A 22403-nucleotide genomic window follows, 5' to 3' on the forward strand; every position below is an offset into this window, starting at 1 on the left:
GCATTCCTGCTTCCTCAAAAAGTCTTTGACTCTGTCCAGGCACCTGGTCTGCCTCTCCTGGGAGGGAGAAGCCTGAAAAAGAACTGAATTCAGAACTATCCCCAAATAGAGAATAGTCTGATTCGGCTCGGTCTGAGACTTCCCCCAGTTGATGATGAGTCCCAGGTCCTGAGTGATCGTATAAGTTTTCATTAGGTCCTCCAGACATTTCTCTTTCGACTGTGACCGGATCAGCCAGTCGTCTAGATAGAAGGAGACCCTTATCCCCTCCTGGTGTAACCAGCCTGCCACATTCGCCATTAGTCTGGTGAAAACTTGGGGAGCTGTGCTGAGACCGAAGCAAAGTGCCCTGAACTGGAAGCACTTGCCCTGGAACACAAACCTCAGATATCTCCTCGAAGACGGATGAATGGGGACGTGAAAATAAGCGTCCTGCAGGTCGAGAGAAACCATCCAGTCTCCTGGACGAACTGCAGCCAGCACTGACTGAGTCGTCTCCATGGAGAACTTTGTTTTCTCCACAAAGGCGTTCAGAGAGCTGACATCTAGGACTGGTCTCCATCCACCCGAGTTCTTGGGAACCAGAAACAGGCGATTGTAAAAGCCTTGGGAGGCGAGGTCTTGAACTGGCTCTATTGCTCCCTTGACCAACATCTGGTCGACTAGCTCCAGAAGAGCCTCTCGCTTCCCCACGTCGGTGTACTGAGCCACTAAGGCTAGGGGAGAGTCTGAGAGAGGTGGTTTCTTTAAAAAGGGGATCTTGTAACCTTCCTTGACGACTGAGAGGGACCAGGTGTCCGCCCCTCTCCTTTCCCAAGACTGCCAAAAACGAGACAGTCTTGCCCCTACTGGTGTCTGGAGGATTTCCATCTCATTTTTTGGACCGGGGCCTAAACGCACCCCTGCTGGTCCTTGGCCCTGACTCTTGTCTTCTCCCCCTAAAATCCGCTCTCGAGGAGATCCTGCCCCGAAAGGGCTGTTGAAACTACTTCTCCTCCTTCTTCAGAGGAGCAGGAGCAACAGGTAAGGTCTTTCTAGCCGACCGAGACAAAAGGTCCTGAGTAGCCTTCTGAGCCAGAGAAAGGGAGATATCTCTGACCAGAGCTTCAGGAAAAAGATGACGTGAAAAAGGGGCGTAAAGTAGCTCCGACCTCTGGGCAACAGTCACAGATCTAGAGGTGAAGGAGCACAAAAGGGCCCTCTTCTTTAAGACCCCTGCTGAGAAAAGGGAAGCCAATTCATTAGCTCCATCCCTTAGAGCTTTGTCCATGCAGGACATGATACTCGTCAGGTCCTTTGTGTCCTCCAGAAGTTCAGACTTCCTGGCCAGAGTCCCGAGAGACCAGTCCAGGAAGCTGAAAACCTCGAAAACCCTGAAAATTCCCTTGACGAGGTGATCAAGCTCCGACATGGACCACATCACCTTGGCAGAGTTTAAAGCATGCCTTCTTGCCGAGTCCACAAGAGCCGAGAAGTCACCTTGGGAGGAGGAAGGCACTCCTAACCCGAAAGGTTCCCTTGTCTCATACCACATACCGGCCTTGGAAGCGAGCCAAGACGGTGGAAAAGAAAAGGTGGTCTTGACAGCTTGTCTCCATTCCTTCATCCAATCATCCACTTTAGCGAGAGCTTTCCTGGCCGAAATTGAAAGTTTCATTTTGATGAAGGCCGAAGACTTAGTAGCTTTCTTCCTGGTAAATTGAGACTGAGGAGAACGAGGGGCCGAAGGTTGAAATTCCTCCCCATAAAGTTCCAAAAGAGAGCGAGAAAGAACCTTGTAATCGCTAGAAGAGTCGGCAGGTTTTTCTTCCTCTTCCGAAATATCTTCGAGGTCCTGCTCAAGGATAACATCCCGAAGAGTTGGGGTGTCAGCAGTCTGGCAGCGAGAGCTGTTTGAATCCTGGCGCCGAGCGCCGCTAACATCCAGTCGGCGAGAAGCGGTATCGTCACGATGACGAGAAGCGGTATCGTCACGATGACGAGAGGCAGTATCGTCACGATGACGAGAAACGGAAGCGTCCTGAAGATGCAGGCTGCCGTCGCCTTGAAAATGCAGACTGCATTCATCCTGTTTCCTAAGAAACGAGGCCAGTAACGTCCAGGCGTTTCGAAAGGGAAACGGAATCGTAACGGCGCCGAGAACGAGAGACAGTATCGTCCTGGCGCCGGGAGAGGGGGGAAGGAAATTCCTGGCAGCGTGCCGATGAAGAGGGTGTGCGTTGTCGTACGGCCGACGAAGTGCGCAGAGGTTTCTTGGGAGAGATACTAAAATCTCTCTTAGAAGAAGATCTCTTAACAGGCAAAGAGACGTCCTTACGTCTGACGGACTGAGAAGGGTGGCTGAAAGCTTTAACTAACGATGAAAGTTGTTCCTGCATAACAACCATGAAAGCTTTAGCAACCTCCTCTGGCTCTCGCGGTGCCGAAGACGGCAGTTGTCGTACGGCCTGACTGGGAGCGCTGGCAGAAGAAGCAGGGAGTCTAGCAGGATTAACTGGGCTAAGGACTCTCTGTTTTGCCCTTTTAACAGGAACATCGAAATCGTCTTCCGAAGGATCCGGGTCTCTGCTACTCGAACCGGGAGAGCGAGACTGCACGTCCCGGTTCCACCCTCTCTTCATTGGTCTTGATTCGTAACGCCAATTACGTCTGGGAGAACGATCAGGCGAAGACACAGACGAATCCGACACGCCTTTCCTACGGCGGTCAAGAGCAGCCTGGGAGATCGCAACAGGACTGTCTGAGGCGACGACTGACCGAGGATAAGCACCTCTCACCCCCTTTCGGCTTTCGACGTACCTTCTCCCTTGGTCCTGGGAGCTTGGTAGAGGTCTAGACCTAGGGGTATGACAGATTCGATCAGTCGCCACCTCCACTGCACTTTCACAAGCACTAATTTCACCTACACCCATACCTTTAAAGGCCTCCAACTGTGCTTTAATGGCCTCCAATTCAGCAGCTAATTTAGCATACCCAGGGTCATCCGTAGGCACAGATCCTGTAGAAGGGGCAGGAGTCACTACATTTGGGGAAGGAATACCTTCCAAAGGGGTTACAAGCAAAGGGTCAATAGATAAATCTAAGCTAGGTTCACTAGCAGACTTTGACTTTGATTTAGCTCTTCTAACTCTATCAATCTCAAGTTTGCGCACATAGCGCTTCATAGCTAACCAATCATCATCACTTAAAACCTCGCATTCCTTGCACTTATTATCTAAAGCACATTCAAACCCCCTGCAACCCATACAGATAGTGTGAGGGTCAACCGAAATTTTCGGCAACCTCACCTTGCAAATATCATTCGCACAAACACGATACTGAATTTTCTCACTTATGATAATAAAGGAAAAAAGACAAAAAAAAAACAAAAACAACACGGTTGCCAAATCCCAACTCAGTGTACTTCACCAAAAACGAAGTCCAAAAAGGCGATGAAGGGAAAGCGATCCGAAAAACTCTGAAAGGCGGACCAACGATGTTGTCGATCCGGCCGGCAGAGATAATCTAAGGAACAGAAAACGGAATGATTCCAAGTACCACCCTGTAAGGGTTGTTAACCATCTAACCACACAACCACCACAAGGCGGTTGCCGCGATTTTCGATTAAATTCTGCCGCAGTCGGAGACTCAGCTATATATATATAACTGCCAGGTAAGTTCTATTCATAAAAATTATTGTATATATTATACTAGTAGTTGTTTTCCAATATATCTTGGGTATCCTTGCCCGGGTGTTTTCTGAGACCAATCCTATATTGAAAGAATAGAATTTCTTCAATATTCTGATTAGAAATGTTTTCATATTACCCTACAATAATATTAAATAATTTAAAGGGCTGGTGGTATTACACTTCTAACCCTATAAGGTTAGAACCCTTATCCTTGAGTTTCCCTGATCAGGACACTCTATGATTTTAATATTGTAAGGGAAGGTCACAGCAAATGGGCTGGGTAGGATACACAAATATATGTCTTTTATATTTCCTAGTCCAGTCGGCGTCATGCCGGCTGGACCGTGCTGTCAGATGCTCACCACAATGACAGCACACTGGCTGAACTACATTATATATAATTATACAGTGGTCAGTATTTTGCAATATAGTGTATACTGCAAACAGAAAACTATAGTATGATTATACAGTAGTTAGTTTCTAACATATTTTGGGTACCCTTGTGCGGGCTTCTGCTGAGACCGTTCCTATATTGAAAGAATAGAATTCCTTCAATACTCTGATTAGAAATCAGTCATCCTTACCCCACAGTGTTAAAGAATAAAAAGGGGCAATGACTTGTACACTTTTCTACTCCTAGGGGTTAGAACCCCTTCGTTAGAGTTCCTTGATAGAGGAATCTCCTTATAGTTAATACTGAGGGGAGGTAACAGCATTTGCTTGCAAGGGATACACAAGTATGTGTCTCCCACTATCCCTTTCTAGCTTACTATCCTAAGCTATTTGATTTAAAAGATGACTTTTACATATTGCTTATCAGTGAGATAATCAATTGTATACTCATTCTGCTTTCCTTTCTTTACAGGAGGAACCCTAGATGACATGTGTTGCAGTCTTCAGCAATATCAAGAGTAAGTACTTTTATGGTCATAATACATGCAGGTTTCATGCCCCCTGCAATATTATTTCTGAATCCCTGCATTATTGGAACCCTCAAGTTTGCAATGTATGTCGGACCTTAATGTCCGAGGGTTTCGAGAATCCCAAGTCGATGGAGTCTAGGGATGCAGCTCGTAACAAACTACGCAACTGGGTGATAGGATTCCAGAATATCTCTCCGGGATCATACCTACCTAATGATAGGATGCGTAGCCTACTATTCCCGAAAGCAAGTAAGGAAATAGTGGTGCCCCAGGCACGATTCACACCTCCCTGCGGCCAGGTAGCCCTTGGGACGGAGGGCAAGAAGCCCCCACGGGAAGAGGTGGATAATGTCATGTTGGAATTGCTTCCGTCTGTGCCGGCTCTAGAGCCATTAACATCGACATCTTCACCCTCTACCCCTCTATTAAACAAAATGGACCAATTACTGACCCATATGAAAGGTCTAATAGAAAACTTTCGCAAACAAGACGAAAAAGAGGAAGCGAAATTCAAGATAGAGCTCTGTGAAGCTCCACTTGTCGCTCCCCAAGGGTCATACAAACGACCCAGAGACCAAGACCTTCCGACATGCTCCAAAACCAATCCCTGGAGGTTTGCGGAGCTTATGCCGATTTTAAATGGCAAACTCTACATCTCGGAGAAGATGGGTGCTGTTCCTTTGGACGAAATCCCGTTTTGGCCAAGCTTTGACGCTTTCCCTAATTGCTTCATTCGACTGAGGCATGAACTAACATCAAGAAAAGAAACGGAACTGAAGGAGGTCATGATTCTCGACCATGATAAGGCACAGGCTATCTTGTCAAGTAGCCTGAGAAAGGTGGGTTACTCGGTGTCGAAAGTATTCACACCAAGAAACAGACGCCTTTCCTTTCTTGCTCCTGCTTCAATATCATTCCCCTGTACGTGGAAGGCATTTAAATCTGTTGCCAAGGCTTGCACTCGAGGAGTGCAAGCCTCTGTCACTGTCACTAGCCTTTCCCATGCAGGAGAAGGATTGGAAGTAAGTCCACTTAACCTTTTCAGTAGGAAGACCTAGATGTGGATGTCGCTAGACGACAGTTTAGCGAGAATCTCCCTAAACTATGAGTTTCTTTTGGGTAAGGAACAAGAAACAAAGGAGAGACTTGCAGCCTCCATATCCCTACAGTTGTGTTCAGCCCATCAAAGTACCCCAGACATGCTCATGGTCTTGGCCAATATACATATGGCCACCTTAGTGAAAGACCTTTATGCCTTTATGAAGGCTGGGAGAGCCTGTAGGGAGTTTGTGTTCGCTGCCGCAACAGTGAAACACGAAACCATGAAGCTAATATCTTCCAACATCTGGGGTAGAGACCTCTTTCCAAACGAGGTAGTTAGAGAGGTGATTAAGAAGGCCACCACGGAGAACATAGGACTTCTCCAAAAGTGGGGCATCTTTTCAAAGAGAAAGTCTTCCACGGATGTGGGTCCCCAACCTAAAAGGAAGATGGAAAAGTCTAGAAATGTTCCTCGGGCTGTTCAACAACATCCCACAGTTACGATGACCGCGGTGCCACAGGCAAGCGGTCGAATATGTAAACCTTCTGATCAGGCGAAGCAAAGAGACGCTTCTGGTAGCAGGGAGGTTCCTTCAGGATCACTGGACCTTCGATCCTTGGGTCCAAGGCCTAATCAAGATGGGACTAGGATGGAAAATAGACATGCCTCCACCATCATTTCCTCAACTCTTCCTACACTCCAACCCCCTCCTGGAAGAGTATACCTTAGAGCTCTAGAGCATACAGGTGGTAAGGAAAGTATAGTCCATCGAATTCCAGGGAAGGCTGTTTGGTGTTCACGAGAAGGACTCAAGAAAACTTAGTCATTCTGGACTTGTCGCCACTCAAGTTCAAATAAAACAGCAAGTTCAGAATGTTAATCCTTCTGAACATAAGGACCTTATTTCAAAAAGGGGTGTTCGCAGTTTTGTCAGACCTGAAAGATTTCTATTGGCAGCTTCCAGTCAGTCACCCCCTCCCCTCCTACCTAGGATTCAAGTTACAGAGGATAACGAATGTCCTAGGAAAGATACTTGTCGGACTAAACACAGTCCTAAGTATCTTCACGGGATTGGCGGACACAGACACGCAAAAACCAAGCCTAGAAATGGTTCAGGCAACAATGTACCTGGACAAAAGGCTGGGGTGGGCAGCACCTGAAGTGGCTGGTCTATGAGCATCCAAGGAAGTGATCCGGTTCCCGGAACATCGGGGATGCAAGATAAGCTTCAAGAAGTCTCGATTCTCTCCAGCTCAATGGCTTCAATGGTTAAAAAACCATTGAAACCTGTGGTCACACCAACTCTCCTTTCACTTGGGGCTGTAAAAGGAGATCGCAGAGTCAGTCAAGAGACTATGGTAATCAGTCAGGATTCCAAGACGCTAACAGGGAGGAGTGCTGAACTCTCTCCAGTTCGCAATAGTGACAGACCCAGTGCTAAGAGCACAGCTGAAAGATGCATTAAGAGTCTGGAGAAGATATGCATCAAACACTTGAAGAGATCTAAAAGGACCGATATCGGTCTTTCCTTAATCGTTTCCTTAACAATGGTCAAAGGCCAAAAGCCTATTAAAGACCGTGCCCTTGCAACTACCCCGACTATTGAAGATCATCCGCATGGATGCCTAGTCGGAAGAATGGGGTATTCACTCCCATCAGAGGAAAGTCCAAGGGATTCGGTCATTTCAATCCAAGGCCATGTTGGTCCTGTAGTGGGTGGGGAAACTCTCTCCATACAGATCAGACCACCTCAGGCTGATCTGGGACATCAAAGCGATAATGAGACGGCAGAACCGACAAGGCTAAGAGAGCGTCTCATATAGTTTAGGTGATGTTAGCCATCCCTTACCTAAAGGTATGGCACCCTATCAGCAGTTTATGTACAATCGATCCGAAATGTGACAGCGGATGCTCTACTCGAGCTCAAGCCGATAGAGTTAGAACGGTCCACAGACGCAGACTTATTCTCTCCCAGATGGGAACAAGTCCCCGAGCTGCAAATCGACCTCTTCGTCACGAGCGTCATCAAGAAACTACCTCGATATGTAGCCCCATACGAGGATCCTCTAGTGGAGATAACAGACATCATGTCTCTAGTATAGAAGGGATGGACTCAGGAATTCGTGTTCATCCCATCCAATCTCCTGCTGAAGGTCCTCAACATGCTGAGATCCTTCCAGGGAGGAGTGGCTCTGTTGACTCCCAAGTAGCCCAAGAGCAACCGGTTCCCTTTAACGAAGGAACTGAGGCTGAGGCTGGCCCTAGTTCTGAACCCACGACTATCTCAGAAGGTTCAGAAGTTAATTGCCTTTGATTTATCACAGAGCCCAAACCCTTCATTTCATGATTTTCTTGCCCTAGCGGTTAGGAAAAGATTTGGGATCTCAGAAGGCAATATAAAATTCTTAGAAGAATAAAGTTTAAGTCAACTAGAAGACAATATGAGTCATCTTGGAAAAAGTCAGTTGCTTTTGTAAAAGCAAAAGGACCGAAAGAAATTTCAATGAACTTCTGTCTGTCCTTCTTTGTCCACCTTCATAATCAAGGTCTGGCGGCCAACACGATAACTACGTGCAAGTCACCCTTGACTAGACCTCTTCGATATGCCTTTCAAGTGGATCTGGCGAATGAAATCTTTAATAAGATTCCGAAGGCATGTGCAAGGCTTAGGCCTGCAGCACTGCCAAAGCCCATCTCATGGTCTTTGGACAAGGTCCTATATTATGCCTCATCTGTGAACAATGAAGATTGTTCCCTCAAGGATCTAACCCAAAAGGTTATTTTTCTGTTCACTATAGCCTCCAGGGCTAGAGTTAGTGAAATAGTGGCCCTATCTAGAGATGAGGGCCTCATTTAGTTCACAGAAGCGGGAGAACTGAATCTTTTTCCTGATCCAACCTTTCTTGCTAAGAACAAGCTACCCACTAAGAGGTGGGGTCCCTGGCGAATCTGCCCTCTGAAGGAAGATGTCTCTTTATGTCCTGTAGAGTGTCTAAAGGTCTATCTTCGTAGAACTTCAGACTTCTGGGGAGGACAGCTCTTTAAAGGAGAAACCTCAGGATCAAACTTATCCCTAAAACAACTGAGGGCAAAGCTCACCTACTTTATTCGTAGAGCAAATCCTGACAGTAATCCCGCAGGTCATGATCCGAGAAAAATTGCTTCATCACTGAACTTTTTTCAGTATATGGACTTTGAGCGTCTTCGCTCATATACTGGATAGAAATCATCCAGAGTGTTCTACAAACACTATGCTAAGCAGGTCCATGAACTGAAGCATTATGTGGTGGCGGCAGGAAGTGTATTAAAACCTATCGTCTAATTCTGCGATGAACAGTTAATTGATTGGGACTGTCAATTAAAGGGAGAAGGTGTCAGCACTTTTAGTGTGATCCCCTTTTAAATGAGTGTTACCATGGTGACACTAAATCTGCTCAAAATCTCAGGTGTGGAATTATACAGATAGCACTCGTGCCGTGTGTACGTAGTACACAGTGTCGATAGACTATAACATGTAAAGAAATTATGAATTTTATTAAAAACTTTTCTTCAGTCTGAGAGTGGCACTCATCATTTCTTCCCTTTCAAAAAGGGAGAATAGTTTCTGTATATGTCCCATGTATAATTCCTTTATCATGCTACATTCGTTTTACTTGTTAATTCATTTAGTCATTTATTAGAAATAAATGTCTATTAGAATGTAAGTGCGTCCTAATTCGCCCGACAATTGCATGTTTAAGATGCCAGAGTTCTTTGACTTACTCATGTAAGTATACTTCATATCATTGTATGCTTGCAAACAATGGATATAATGGACACTGATATTGGTTCGGCAATATATACAAACCATGAGACTGTTTGTATACTCAGTGTATATTTATGTTTGTTCATACATTATATGCTAACCTTGAGGCCCTTTTCTACCGTCTAGAATGACTCTTCCCTGTAGGAGGCAGGAAGCACTAACATCGTTTATGATTAGTGATGATGACGGATAACGGTAATGTCATTTGTTTCAAATGGTCCAGATGACCATAGAAATATTGTCCCAAGGTTAAGGCACTGATGAAAATCCACAGATACATTAATGCTCTGGTATGCTTCCATCAGGACGACATGGCTTGAGCCCAAAACACGGATTTTGAGCGAAGCGAAAAATATATTTGTTCCAACACGGAGTACTTACCTCGAACTACTTTCTTAGGAGTATCTGGGATCTCCTCCCAACCGACCAGAGTTTTGTGTAGTCTACCCTATACCCATTTTCTATGAGGGGTAACCTCAGGCGGAGTGATACGCGCCCTGAGGCTAACCCCGGGTCAGAGAGCGTGCTTGCTCAGGTCTCGACCTCCAGTAAGTTCTCTGGTCGCGTCGTGATATCATCTCGCCGCTCTCCTTAATCCCAGTGTGACTCTTCTCCCCGACCCCTTTGTGTCTCACGCAGCTCCCATATGGTTCCTTTGTGCTTTTCCCTTTGCTTTCCCTGTGTGTTCTTGTGTCTCGTAGTGCTTCCTACTGCGTTATGGAGCATCCCCGCCGTTGTTCTGGGCCTATGGCCGGTAAATTGTGTGGAGCGTTTCTATCGAGACCGGAAGTAGACCCGCACTCCTTGTGTTCGTCGTGTAGGGGCAGTGTGTGTTCCCCTACCGCCACGTGTCTGGAGTGCGTGTCCTAGAATGAGGTGCAGTGGGTGCGTTATGGCACCAAAAAGAGGAAGGCGACGAAGAAGTCGCCTAGGAAGTCGAGCATCGCTTCTCCCCTTGCTTCGCCGGGGGTGTCGTTGGGCCGAGCTTCCCTGCCACCCTCCCCTACCCAGAGTAGGGGACGAGGTAAGTCCGTTGCGGGGAAGAGGCCTGTGGCCCTTCCCCAGGAGTCTGAGCTGCAAGATAGTGGGGTTGTGGCATTTTTCCAGGCAAGTGTGGGGTCTGAGGGAGGGTAGGGAGTGTGTGTGGGGGACGGAGTCCTGGTGCAAGCAGGGCACGTCTCCTCTGATGACCCTATGTGGGGGAAAAATGTCCCTAATTCTTCTCCAGCCTCCTGGGCTTGTTTTTCAGGAACTTCTGCAGCCGAAGGCACTGCGGAGAAGGAACACTCGCCGACATCGGACCCCCTTGCGTGGGTACCCCCGAAGACACCCTTCAGGTCCCTTCTGAGAATGGAAGAGGGCTTTGGTTCCTGGTCCCCCACTGAAGAGCGTCCGCACTCCCCTCCAGCGCCATCTGCTACGTTTCCGGATGTCTTCCTTCTTCCTACAGGCCCCGCCACTGGTCGAGCGTTGAGGGATCCCTCCTACGTCTTCGCGGGAGTCGGCCCCGCCTAAACGGGCCTACAAGTCGCCGGGTTCGTCAGTCGAGGCTTTTTCCTGCTCCTCGGAGGACGAAGCCCAGAGAAAACACAGAAGGCATCGAGAGAAGTCCCGCAGGAGGCACTCCCGTTCACGCTCCTGCTCCAGGTCTCGCTACGGGAGAAGACGTTCCGGATCCCCGAGAAGGAAATTGAGGAGAAGTGGCTCCCCAAACGAGGAGTGGGTGGTTATACCTCACAGCAGACTGTTGGAGTTAGCAGCGGTCCCAGGCTCTTCAGGTTGGCGCCCTAGAGCCCGTTCTCCGGAGAGGTACTCTTCCAGTAGCAGATTCGACCGACGGAGGGAGTCGTCGTTCCAGGTCCCAGCAGACAGGCATAAGTCCGCGAAGGTTCCGGCTCCATTCGCCCAGCCGAGAGTGGCGCCCCTTCGGTCTGGCAGCCGCGTCCAGACCTCCAAGACATCCTTGAGCCGTCAGGATCGTGAAGGACGGCTCCCCTCGTTGAGTAGACCCGCAGACACGTGGTCCTCCGTGAGGAAGGATAGACTGAGGACGGAGGCCTACGTCTCGACGGCTATGCCCGTTCTTCAACCAGAACCCCAGGAGATGGAGAGGACCAAGGCCTTCGCTTCTCCCCGTACGGAGGCCTCGGATGGAGGTGCCCCGTCGCATGCAGCAGTTCGTCCTGTGGAGGGACTGGACGATCAGGGGGAGGGGTCTGCAGCGGAGGTATCAGCCTATCGCAGAGTGATAGGCCTCATCTGGAGACACCACAGGCTAGACGAGCCCGAGCCCTTCTCCGAGGAATTCTGGCGGTCCAGTCTCAACAGACTGGTGGATGCCCCCGTCCAGCAGAGACCCTCCCTGGTCCTTCTGCTAGCCAGGGATGTGAAGCTAGGTAGAGCCCACGTAGACAAGATTGTGGCCAACCACACCGAGGCTCCCAAGAACCAGAGTTCCTCCAAACTACTACAGGGCCTGAAGTCCCAGAGCAAGTTCTACCTTCTGGAGGGCCACCGGGCAGGTGCATGTACCCTGGAGCCTTCACTCGCCGTTTTGGGACAAGGAGCTGCGGAAGAGAGAGCCTCGTCAGCGCCAATCTGTTTCTCTCCTGTGGAAGCCACCATGATGGAGGAGATTGCGAAGGACCTGGTGAACGTCTCCTCCTGGCTGGATTGGTGGGCTTTTACCCTGGTGGGCGTCCAGGCATCGTACGACCTCATGGTCCCAGAAAATCAGGCCTTACTCAAGGAGCTGATTAGCTCGGGAGGTAAGCCCCTGAAGTTTCTCTCATACCAGTCACTGGCACAGGCTGACAACTGGGTCCTACGGAGGAGGGACACGGTCCTTAACAAGATAACCAGACGGCTCCCGGACAGAGAGGCGAGGTCCCTGAGAAGCCTAACCCAGTGGGATGACTCGATTTTCCCCCTGAAGGCAGCTGAGGAGTCGATTGAAAGGGTCAGAAAACTCAAGGACCAGGGCGATCACAGACCTCCCCCAGTGAGGAGGCCAGCGCACAGAAGGTCGACCTCCGATGTTCCTCTGCTATCTTGGGCCACTCCTAGCCAGACCAGGAGAGACACCCCTACTACGGCCTGGTCACAGTCCTCTCAGCCCTCCCGTAGGGGAGCAGCCTCAGCTCAATCCTCCTATAGGCCTTCGTATGCAACGTCCAGAAGAGGGCGTTCAGGCCGCGCCTCTAGGAGAAGATAGGAAGGGAGGCCCCCTACTCCTGCCGAAGCCTTAGGTGGGGGGATGCCTCAAACACTCTTGGCAAGCATGGAAAGACCACGGAGCAGACCCGTGGACCGTGGCAGTCCTGAAGGAAGGGTACAGGTTACCCTTCCTAGCGGAACCCCCACCTCTGATACCAGATCAGCAGGCAGGGTGGCTAGCCCCCAAGGAACCCTCGAGAAGGACAGCCCTACAGGAAGAAGTCTCAGCGATGTTGGCAAAAGGAGCGATGGAACCGGTCAAGGACCCTGGTCTGGGGTTCTACAGCAGGCTGTTCCTGGTGGAGAAGGCGACAGGGGGCTGGAGACCAGTCATAGACCTCACAGCCCTCAACAAAATCGTGTGCAAGACCGACTTCAAGATGGACACTCCAAAGTCAGTCTTAGCGTCCTTGAGGGAAAGGGACTTCATGATGTCAGTAGACCTCAAGGACGCCTACTTCCGAATTCCAATTCATCCATCCAGCAGGAAATACCTATGGGTGAAATGGGGTACCCAGACGTTGCAGTTCAAGACCCTCTGCTTCGGGCTGTCCACAGCCCCTCAGGTCTTCACCAGGGTCTTCACGACGGTCTCAGCCTGGGTACACAAACAGGGCATTCGCCTGATTCGGTACCTAGACGACTGGTTGTTACTTTCAGCCTCAGAGGAAGTACTGAGGGAACAAGGCACGAACCTTCTGTGGTTCTGCAACGTCCTGGGTATCATCAAGTCCCAGTTGATACCCTTCACCAGGATGACCTACCTCGGAATGGTTCTGGACTCCCGGTTGGCGAGAGCCTTCCCCTCCGCGGAGAGATTAGACAACCTAGACCGAGTCCTCCGCCCCTTCCTGTCGGACCAGCCCAGGAGAGCGAAGGACTGACAGAGACTGATAGGACACCTTGTGTCATTAGAGAAACTGGTCCCCCAGGACAGGCTGAAGCTCAGAGAGGTCCAGTGGAATCTGAAGGAGAACTGGAACCAGAGGGACTCCCCCCACAAGGTGATCCCGGTGTTCCCGGAGACGAAGGAGGTCCTAGAGTGGTGGTGCGGCAGGTCGCACACCCTCAAGGGAGTGCCCTTTGCAGCCGACCCTCTGGAGATGCTCCTGTTCACGGACGCATCAAAGGAGGGGTGGGGTGCCCATCTGCTCGGATGGTCAGCAAGAGGGACCTGGACGAACGAGGAGAAAGCCCAGCACATAAACATGTTAGAGATGCAGGCAGTACGAAGGGCGTGCCTGGAGTTCATCCATCTACTCCGGGGGAATACCGTGGCGTTGATGTGCGACAAAGCCACGGTAGTGGCCTACATAAAGAAACAGGGAGGACTAAAATTGAAGGAGCTGTGCGTCCTCACGTTGGAACTGCTGGAATGGGCTGAAGTAGAACAGATCAGGATCTCAGCAAGGTTCATTCCGGGAAAAAGGAATGTCCTGGCCGACGGCCTCAGCAGGATGGGACAAAAAGTGGGTTCCGAATGGTCCCTGCACCCAGAAGTAGCCAAAACCATCATTCTGAAATGGGGGTCATCGGTGATGGATATCTTCGCAACGAGGTTGAATGCACAGCTCCCCGTGTTTTGTTCTCCTGTCCCAGACCCGATTGCTGCGCACACTGAACTGAGGTCTCGCAGGTCGATATCACTCACAACCAATACGGATGAAAAATGATGGCAAATAAACGTGTTTTTTTTTTAACCTCGGGTCGTATACGGCCCACCACACCTAACCAGGGTATTATTTGTAAAGTTGATGCATATAAATACCATACTAGCCTGTATATCTTAGCAATCCATGTTTGCCAATGGTTATGTATGTGGATGAGCAACCTGGTGAAGTAACAAGAACTTTGGGCATGGAGAAAATGCCACCCTAAATCTCGATGAAGTCACTGGCAGCAGGGTGACGGATTGGGTTTAAGGCTTCTACTCCTGATGCCTGGCGGATTGAGCACTGCGCATCACAGGGAACTGGCTATCCTTTGATGAATCTAGTCAATGAATCCACTATGGATTTAGTCAGTCAATGGAAAGAGAAGATGACAGAATGGCCCCCCGGTCCCGGGAGTAGTGGGGTGCCAAGAATCTCCTGGTTTATAAACACCAAAGAAAAATTGAAAATTGGTAATTGGAATGTAAGAACCATGAATCAGATTGGGAAGTTACAGCAAGTGGAGAGTGAATTTATGAAATACAGTTTGGACATCTTGGCCGTACGTGGAACACGTTATAAGAGGATAGGTAAGGAAATCTTAGACCAAGGCAATATATAGGCCTCTATCTATTTGGGAAGAATACAAGAAATTGGAAGAGAAGGGGTAAGAATGATGATGATACCAAGACCAGAATAGGCATTAACTGAGTGGAGAGTTGTAAATAGTAGATTATTGCCTGTAAAGTTTAAATCAAAGCAGTGCAATATGAGTGTCATTGTTTGCTATGCTCCTACAAATGATTCCCCTGAAGAAAGGAAAGATGAATACTATGGAGAACTGCACACTGTGATAGATAAGATCCCAGAGAGAGATGTGAAAATTGTGACTGGCAACTTGAATGCTAAAGTGGGAAGAGATAATCAAGGGATAGAGAATGTGATAAGTGTTAAAGGTCTTGGTGAAGTTGCAAATGAAATTGGGACAAATTTCATAAGTTTCTGTTCAACAAAAAATCTTGTCATTGGAGGTGCTCTTTTCCAGCACAAGGTCATCCACAAATATACATGGACTTCGTCTTGAGGCATTTACAAAAAACAAATACAGTAGATCACGTTGTCATTAATAAAGAGAGGAGGATTCTGATAAATGTAAGATGATATGAAGGTGCAGATATTGGTAGTGATCACCACCTCCTCATTGACACACTGAAATTGAAACTGAAAGCACCCAACAGAAAGGTAAATAGAATATCTAGGTTTGATACAACAAAGCTTCTAGAAGATGAACACAGAAAAACATTTGAAATTGAATGTAGAAATCAATTTGCAGTCATAGAGACTTAGGAGATAAATGAAGAATGGCATGATATCAAGAATATATATCAGTCAGCTGGTAGTGAAGTTCTGGGACATGCAGTTACAAGAAAGCCATGGATATCAAATGAAATTTGGGAGTTGATAATTTTTGACGAAGTAATTAATATTACAAGGTAGAGCATGCTAAGTATTTCAATATTGATAGTGAGGTCAAAAGAAAAGCCAGGAATGACTGGAGAGAATATTTCGACAGAAAAGCAGATAAGGCTGCTAACAAAGCTATGAATTCAGGGAGTGGCTATGGTGTAAGAATTGATCATAGAATTATTAATGAAATCTCTATTGGGGCAAAGAAGAAGAAGCATATACCCATCAAGAAGTGAGATGGATCTGTTGTAACAACAGAAGACAATGCTGGATGGAAGACTTTATTGAGGTCATGAATAGGAGATTTGAAGGAAATATGTTATTTTTATAATAAAATAAATTTTTGAATATACTTACCCGGTGATTATATAAGCTGCAACTCTGTTGCTCGACAGAAAACTCTACGTTAAAAATCCGCCAGCGATCGCTATGCAGGTAGGGGGTGTACTTCAACAGCGCCATCTGTCGTGCAGGTACTCAGTACTCAATGTAAACAAAGAACTCAATTTTCTCCTCGGTCCACTGCGTCTCTATTGGGGAGGAAGGGAGGGTCCTTTAATATATAATCACCGGGTAAGTATATTAAAAAATTTATTTTATTATCAAAATAACATTTTTCAATATTTAACTTAGCCGGTGATTATATAAGCTGATTCACACCCAGGGGGGTGGGTAGAGACCAGCAATAAATGTTTACATTATTATGAGCTAAGGATTTTTTATTTTATTTTAGCAGTTATCAAAATAACAAACTTAAAATAAATAAGTACCTGGTAAGGAAGTCGACTTGAACAATTACTCTGCCTTTTTAAGTACGTCTTCCTTACGGAGCCTCGCGATCCTCTTAGGATGCTGAGCGACCCCTAGGAGCTGAAGTTCATGATCTTTTGTGCTTGAATTGGTCACAATTATATAATAGTGTAGATCCTGTTGTCCCTTTGAATGAGAATCTAGTCAACATAATTGATAGGCGTATCCCTTCTCGTGTGCTAAGGTACCGAGTGAAGGACAAACCGTGGTTCAATGATGATTGTAGACGTGCTTTTTTGGAGAAGCAGGAGGCCTATCAACTTTGGAAGGGTAACAGATCAGATTTGACCTGGAACAACTATACTCAGCTTCGAGCTTTTGCTCAGAGAGTTTATGCCTCAACTGAAAAGGAGTACAATTTAACCATAAAAGAAACACTTTCTGGTACAACTCAGGAACATAAATGGTGGTCTACCCTTAAATCTGCACTCTTTGGTGTAGATGCAACAGTTCCTCCTTTACTTAAACCAGATGGCTCAGTCACTCACTGTCCTAAGGAAAAGGCAACCCTTTTGGCTGATGTTTTTTACAGTAAACAGAGTAATGAAAAACTTGAACTTCCTCATTCCTGTTTTCCTGAGGCTAAACTAACTAGTTTAGCTTTTCGATCTCGTGAGATTAAAGCTCTGTTGATGGACCTTGATGCTTATGGAGGTGTAGACCCAAATGGTATTTTTCCTTTGTTTTTTATAAAGACAGCAGATTTCTTAGCTCCAAAGTTATCTGTTATTTTGCGCAAGTTAGTAAGAAGAGGAGCTTTTAGCACTAGTTGGAGAATTGGTAATGTTACTCCTCTATGTAAATGTGTTTGTGGTAGCTCAAGTCCCACTGATTACCGCCCAATTTCCATAACTCCCATATTATCTAAAGTTTTTGAACGTCTTCTGGCAAAACGTCTTAATAGGTTTGCTGAAGGTAATCATCTACTCCCTAGTTTGCAATTTGGTTTTCGTAAAGGCCTTGGAGCATGTGATGCCCTTCTTACAATCTCCAATGCTGTACAGAAATCCCTTGATTGTGGTCGGGAAGTTCGTATGATTGGCCTTGATTTTAGTGCTGCCTTTGACCGTGTTAATCATGAGGCCCTTGTTTTCAAACTGAAACAGTTGGGAGTGGGTGGGTCGTTTCTTAGCATTATTATTGATTTTTTAAGTAATAGATCTCAAAGAGTTGTTGTTGATGGGCACCATAGTGATTATAGGAATGTGATATCTGGTGTTCCACAGGGTAGTGTTCTTGGCCCATTACTTTTCATACTATATACACATGACATGTGGTTTGGCCTAGAAAACAAGCTTGTTGCATATGCAGATGATGCTACTCTCTTTGCATCAATTCCATCCTCTGAATGTAGATCTAGGGTTGGTGAATCCCTTAATAGAGATTTAGCTAGAATTAGTGCATGGTGCAAATTATGGGGTATGAAGTTGAATCCTAACAAAACTCAAAGTATGATTGTAAGTAGGTCAAGGACGGTGGTTCCTCAACATCCGGATCTCAGTATTGATAATGTTTCTTTAAATATGTATGACTCTTTCAAAATTTTAGGTGTGATTCTCGACAGTAAATTTACTTTTGAGAAACATATAAGGTCTGTGTCTTCTTCAATTTCACAAAAAATAGGCTTATTGAGAAAGTCTTTCAAGATTTTCGGTGATCAATCTATTCTGAAGAAGTGTTTTAATTCTTTCATTCTACCTTGTTTTGAGTATTGTTCTCCTGTCTGGTCTTCAGCTGCTGATTCTCATCTTAATTTGTTGGACAGAAACTTACGGTCTATTAAATTTCTTATTCCTGATCTAGATATTAATCTCTGGCACCGTCGTTCAATTAGTTCATTATGTATGTTGCATAAGATTTTTCACAACTCTGACCATCCTTTACATTCAGATCTCCCTGGACAATTCTATCCTGTTCGTAATACTAGGCAGGCAGTTAATTCTAATAGCCAGGCCTTCTCCATCACGAGGCTCAATACTACGCAGTACTCTAGAAGTTTTATTCCAGCTGTGACCAAGTTGTGGAATAATCTTCCTAATCGGGTGGTTGAATCAGTAGAACTTCAAAAGTTCAAAGTTGGAGCAAATGCTTTTTTGTTGACCAGGCAGGCATAGTCTTTTTATAGTTTATTTATGACACATTTGTTTTTGATGTTGTTGATAGTTTATTATATGACATGTCTGTTTTGACGTTGTTTCTATTGTTAATTTGTTCTCTTCATTTATTTATTTCCTTATTTCCTTTCCTCACTGAGCTATTTTTCCCTGTTGGAGCCCCTGGGCTTATAGCATCTTGCTTTTCCAACTAGGGTTGTAGCTTGGATAGTAATAATAATAATAATAATACAACAGGACCTCATCAAAACCTCTAATCTAGGCGCTTCTCAAGAAATGACTTTGACCACCCGCCAAATCAAGTAGGATGCGAAAGGCTTCTTAGCCTTCCGGACAACCCAAAAACAATAATAAAACATTTCAAGAGAAAGATTAAAAAGGTTATGGAATTAGGGAATTGTAGTGGTTGAGCCCTCACCCACTACTGCACTCGTTGCTACGAATGGTCCCAGAGTGTAGCAGTTCTCGTAAAGAGACTGGACATTCTTAAGATAAAAAGACGCGAACACTGACTTGCTTTTCCAATAGGTTGCGTCGATTATACTTTGCAGAGATCTATTTTGTTTAAAGGCCACGGAAGTTGCGACAGCTCTAACTTCGTGTGTCCTTACCTTCAGCAAAGCTTGGTCTTCCTCATTCAGATGGGAATGAGCTTCTCGTATTAACAGTCTGATAAAATAGGATAAAGCATTCTTTGACATAGGCAAAGATGGTTTCTTAACTGAACACCATAAAGCTTCAGACGGGCCTCGTAAAGGTTTAGTTCGTTTTAAATAGAACTTAAGAGCTCTTACAGGTCATAAGACTCTTTCTAGTTCATTTCCAACCATACGATAAGTTTGGAATATCGAACGATATTGGCCAAGGCCGAGAAGGCAGCTCGTTTTTGGCTAGAAAACCAAGTTGTAGAACATGTAGCCGTTTCGGATGAGAATCCGATGTTCTTGCTGAAGGCATGAATCTCACTGACTCTTTTAGCTGTGGCTAAGCATACCAGGAAAATAGTCTTTAAGGTGAGATCTTTCAGGGAGGCTGATTGTAGCGGTTCGAACCTGTCTGACATAAGGAATCTTAGTACCACGTCTAAATTCCAACCAGGTGTAACCAAACGACGCTCCTTCGTGGTCTCAAAAGACTTAAGGAGGTCCTGTAGATCTTTATTGTTGGAAAGATCTAAGCCTCTGTGACGGAAGACTGATGCCAACATGCTTCTGTAACCCTTGATAGGGGGAGCTGAAAGAGATCGTTCTTTCCTCAGATATAAGAGGAAGTCAGCTATTTGAGTTACAGAGGTACTGGTCGAGGATACGGATACTGACTTGCACCAGTTTCGGAAGATTTCCCACTTCGATTGGTAGACTCTAAGGGTGGATGTTCTCCTTGCTCTAGCAATCGCTCTGGCTGCCTCCTTCGAAAAGCCTCTAGCTCTCGAGAGTCTTTCGATAGTCTGAAGGCAGTCAGACGAAGAGCGTGGAGGCCTTGGTGTACCTTCTTTACGTGTGGCTAACGTAGAAGGTCCACCCTTAGGGGAAGTGTTCTGGGAACGTCTACTAGCCATCGAAGTACCTCGGTGAACCATTCTCTCGCGGGCCAGAGGGAAGCAACTAGCGTCAACCTTGTCCCTTCGTGAGAGGCGAACTTCTGCAGTACCTTGTTGACAATCTTGAACGGAGGGAATGCATATAGATCTAGATGTGACCAATCTAGGAGAAAGGCATCTATATGAACTGCTGCTGGGTCCGGGATTGGTGAGCAAAATATTGGGAGCCTCTTGGTCATCGAGGTTGCGAAGAGATCTATGGTTGGCTGGCCCCAGGTGGCCCAAAGTCTCTTGCATACATCCTTGTGGAGGGTCCATTATGTTGGAATTATTTGTCCCTTCCGACTGAGACAATCTGCCATGACATTCAAGTTGCCTTGGATGAACCTCGTTACTAGTGATATGTCTAGACCTTTTGACCAGGTGAGGAGGTCCCTTGCGATCTCATACAACGTCAGAGAGTAGGTCCCTCCTTGCTTGGAGATGTACGCCAAAGCCGTGGTGTTGTCCGAGTTCACCTCCACCACTTTGCCTTGAAGGAGAGACCTGAAGCTTTTCCAGGCCAGACGTACTGCCAGTAGCTCCTTGCAGTTGAAATGCATTGTCCTTTGACTCGAGTTCCATATTCCCGAGCATTCCCGACCGTCTAATGTCGCACCCCAGCCTACGTCCGATGCGTCCGAGAAGAGAACGTGGTTGGGAGTCTGAACAGTCAGGGGAAGACCCTCTCTTAGGTTGATATAGTCCTTTCACCAAGTCAGACAAGACTTTATCTTTTCGGAAACCGGGATCGAGACCGCTTCTAGCGTCTTGTCCTTTTTCCAGTGAAAAGCTAGATGGTATAGAAGAGGACGGAGGTGTAGTCTTCCTAGTGACACAAATTGATCCACGGATGACAGCGTCCCTACCAGACTCATCCACAGCCTGACTGAGCAGCGTTCCTTCTTCAGCATCTTCTGGATGGATAGCAGGGCTGGGGGCTGATCGTCTTGTTCAGCAACGTCCTCATCAGAGGGTTCCTCATCCGAAACTGATGAGGAAACGGCAACGGAGTGGGCAACGTCTGACTCGCTGAATCCGGTCGCACTGGTGGATGCGTGACGGAGCCGGACGCAATATCATGGAACTGCTGCACAGTCTGTGAACTGTCAACAACCATGGGTGCGCGAGGAAGCACAGCGTCAACCCGAAACTGTCTAGACCGTCTGGGTTGTGCAGTCAACACCCTACCGGGTTGCTGAGGTTGACGCACTGCGTCACAACAAGTCACCTCTGCTGGTTGTTGAACGTCCTGAACGTCAACAACCACCTCCGAGCGTCGCTTAACGTCAACGTGCGGCTGGCAACCCACACTGGGTCGCATCAGTGGAGGAACCACCTCAACTGGCAGACGCGAGTAGGTTACCTCAGCGTCAACAGGGCGCACAACCGACCGGTTGGAAGGTTGTTGGCCAGAAGGTTCTTCTCCGCATTTAAGTCCTCTATCAAGGACGCAAGCTTGGACTGCATGTCTTGCAGCAAAGCCCATTTAGGGTCTACGGGAGCAGGTGTGGCAACAGACGGGGTTAGCGACTGAGGCGGAACCATTTACCATCCCTGAAAGCCTTGTTATGCGTGACATAATAGTACAGTGATACCTCGGTAGTCGAATGACTCTATACTCGAACAATTCGGAGTTCGACCAAAATTTTCGAGAAATTTTTGCTGCGGTGCTCGACCAAAAATTCGGTACTCGACCAGCCGAACACGTGACGACCGCATGGGCTTTGTGATGATCGCGCCATCTCGGCCACTCTCGCTTGTTCGGGAAGCATCAGTTCTCTCGAGAGCGTCACTCAGACAACGCGCGATCAGCATTCGTTGTGATTTAGTGATTTTCAGTGCTTTTAATTGCTTTTTTAGCTTTCATAATGAGTCCCAAGAAAGTAATGAGTGTTAAGGGGAAGGAGAAGAGGAAAACAGTGCGAACAACGATCGAGTTGAAGAAGGAAATTATAGCGAAATATGAGAATGGTGTACGAGTGTCCGATTTAGCGGTAGAATACGGAATGGCGAAGTCGACCATTTCTACGTTTTTAAAGCATAAAGAAATGATTAAGAAGGCGAATGTTGCAACGGGAGTTACGGCGGTAACTAAGCAAAGGCCACAAGTGATTGAGGAGA

At 46.9% G+C, this 22403-nt stretch overlaps 2 protein-coding genes across 2 annotated transcripts in view; one reads left to right on the forward strand and one right to left on the reverse strand.

Annotated features, from left to right (window-relative positions):
- Positions 1-22403, reverse strand: part of hop (tyrosine-protein kinase hopscotch) — a 243615-nt gene that overhangs the window by 14957 nt on the left and 206255 nt on the right. The gene's annotated exons all lie outside the window — the stretch shown is intronic.
- On the forward strand, positions 15079-15393 carry LOC137623446 (craniofacial development protein 2-like). The gene has a single exon (XM_068354282.1). The coding sequence runs from the start codon at positions 15079-15081 to the stop codon at positions 15391-15393; it is 315 nt and encodes a 104-aa protein (XP_068210383.1).

The sequence above is a fragment of the Palaemon carinicauda genome, chromosome 30 (genome assembly GCF_036898095.1).
Source record: "Palaemon carinicauda isolate YSFRI2023 chromosome 30, ASM3689809v2, whole genome shotgun sequence".
Lineage (NCBI taxonomy): Eukaryota > Metazoa > Arthropoda > Malacostraca > Decapoda > Palaemonidae > Palaemon > Palaemon carinicauda.

Bases quoted from the DNA above. Each gene is read 5' to 3' on its own strand.
- LOC137623446 (XM_068354282.1), top strand. From the start codon at position 15,079: ATGAGTGTCATTGTTTGCTATGCTCCTACAAATGATTCCCCTGAAGAA.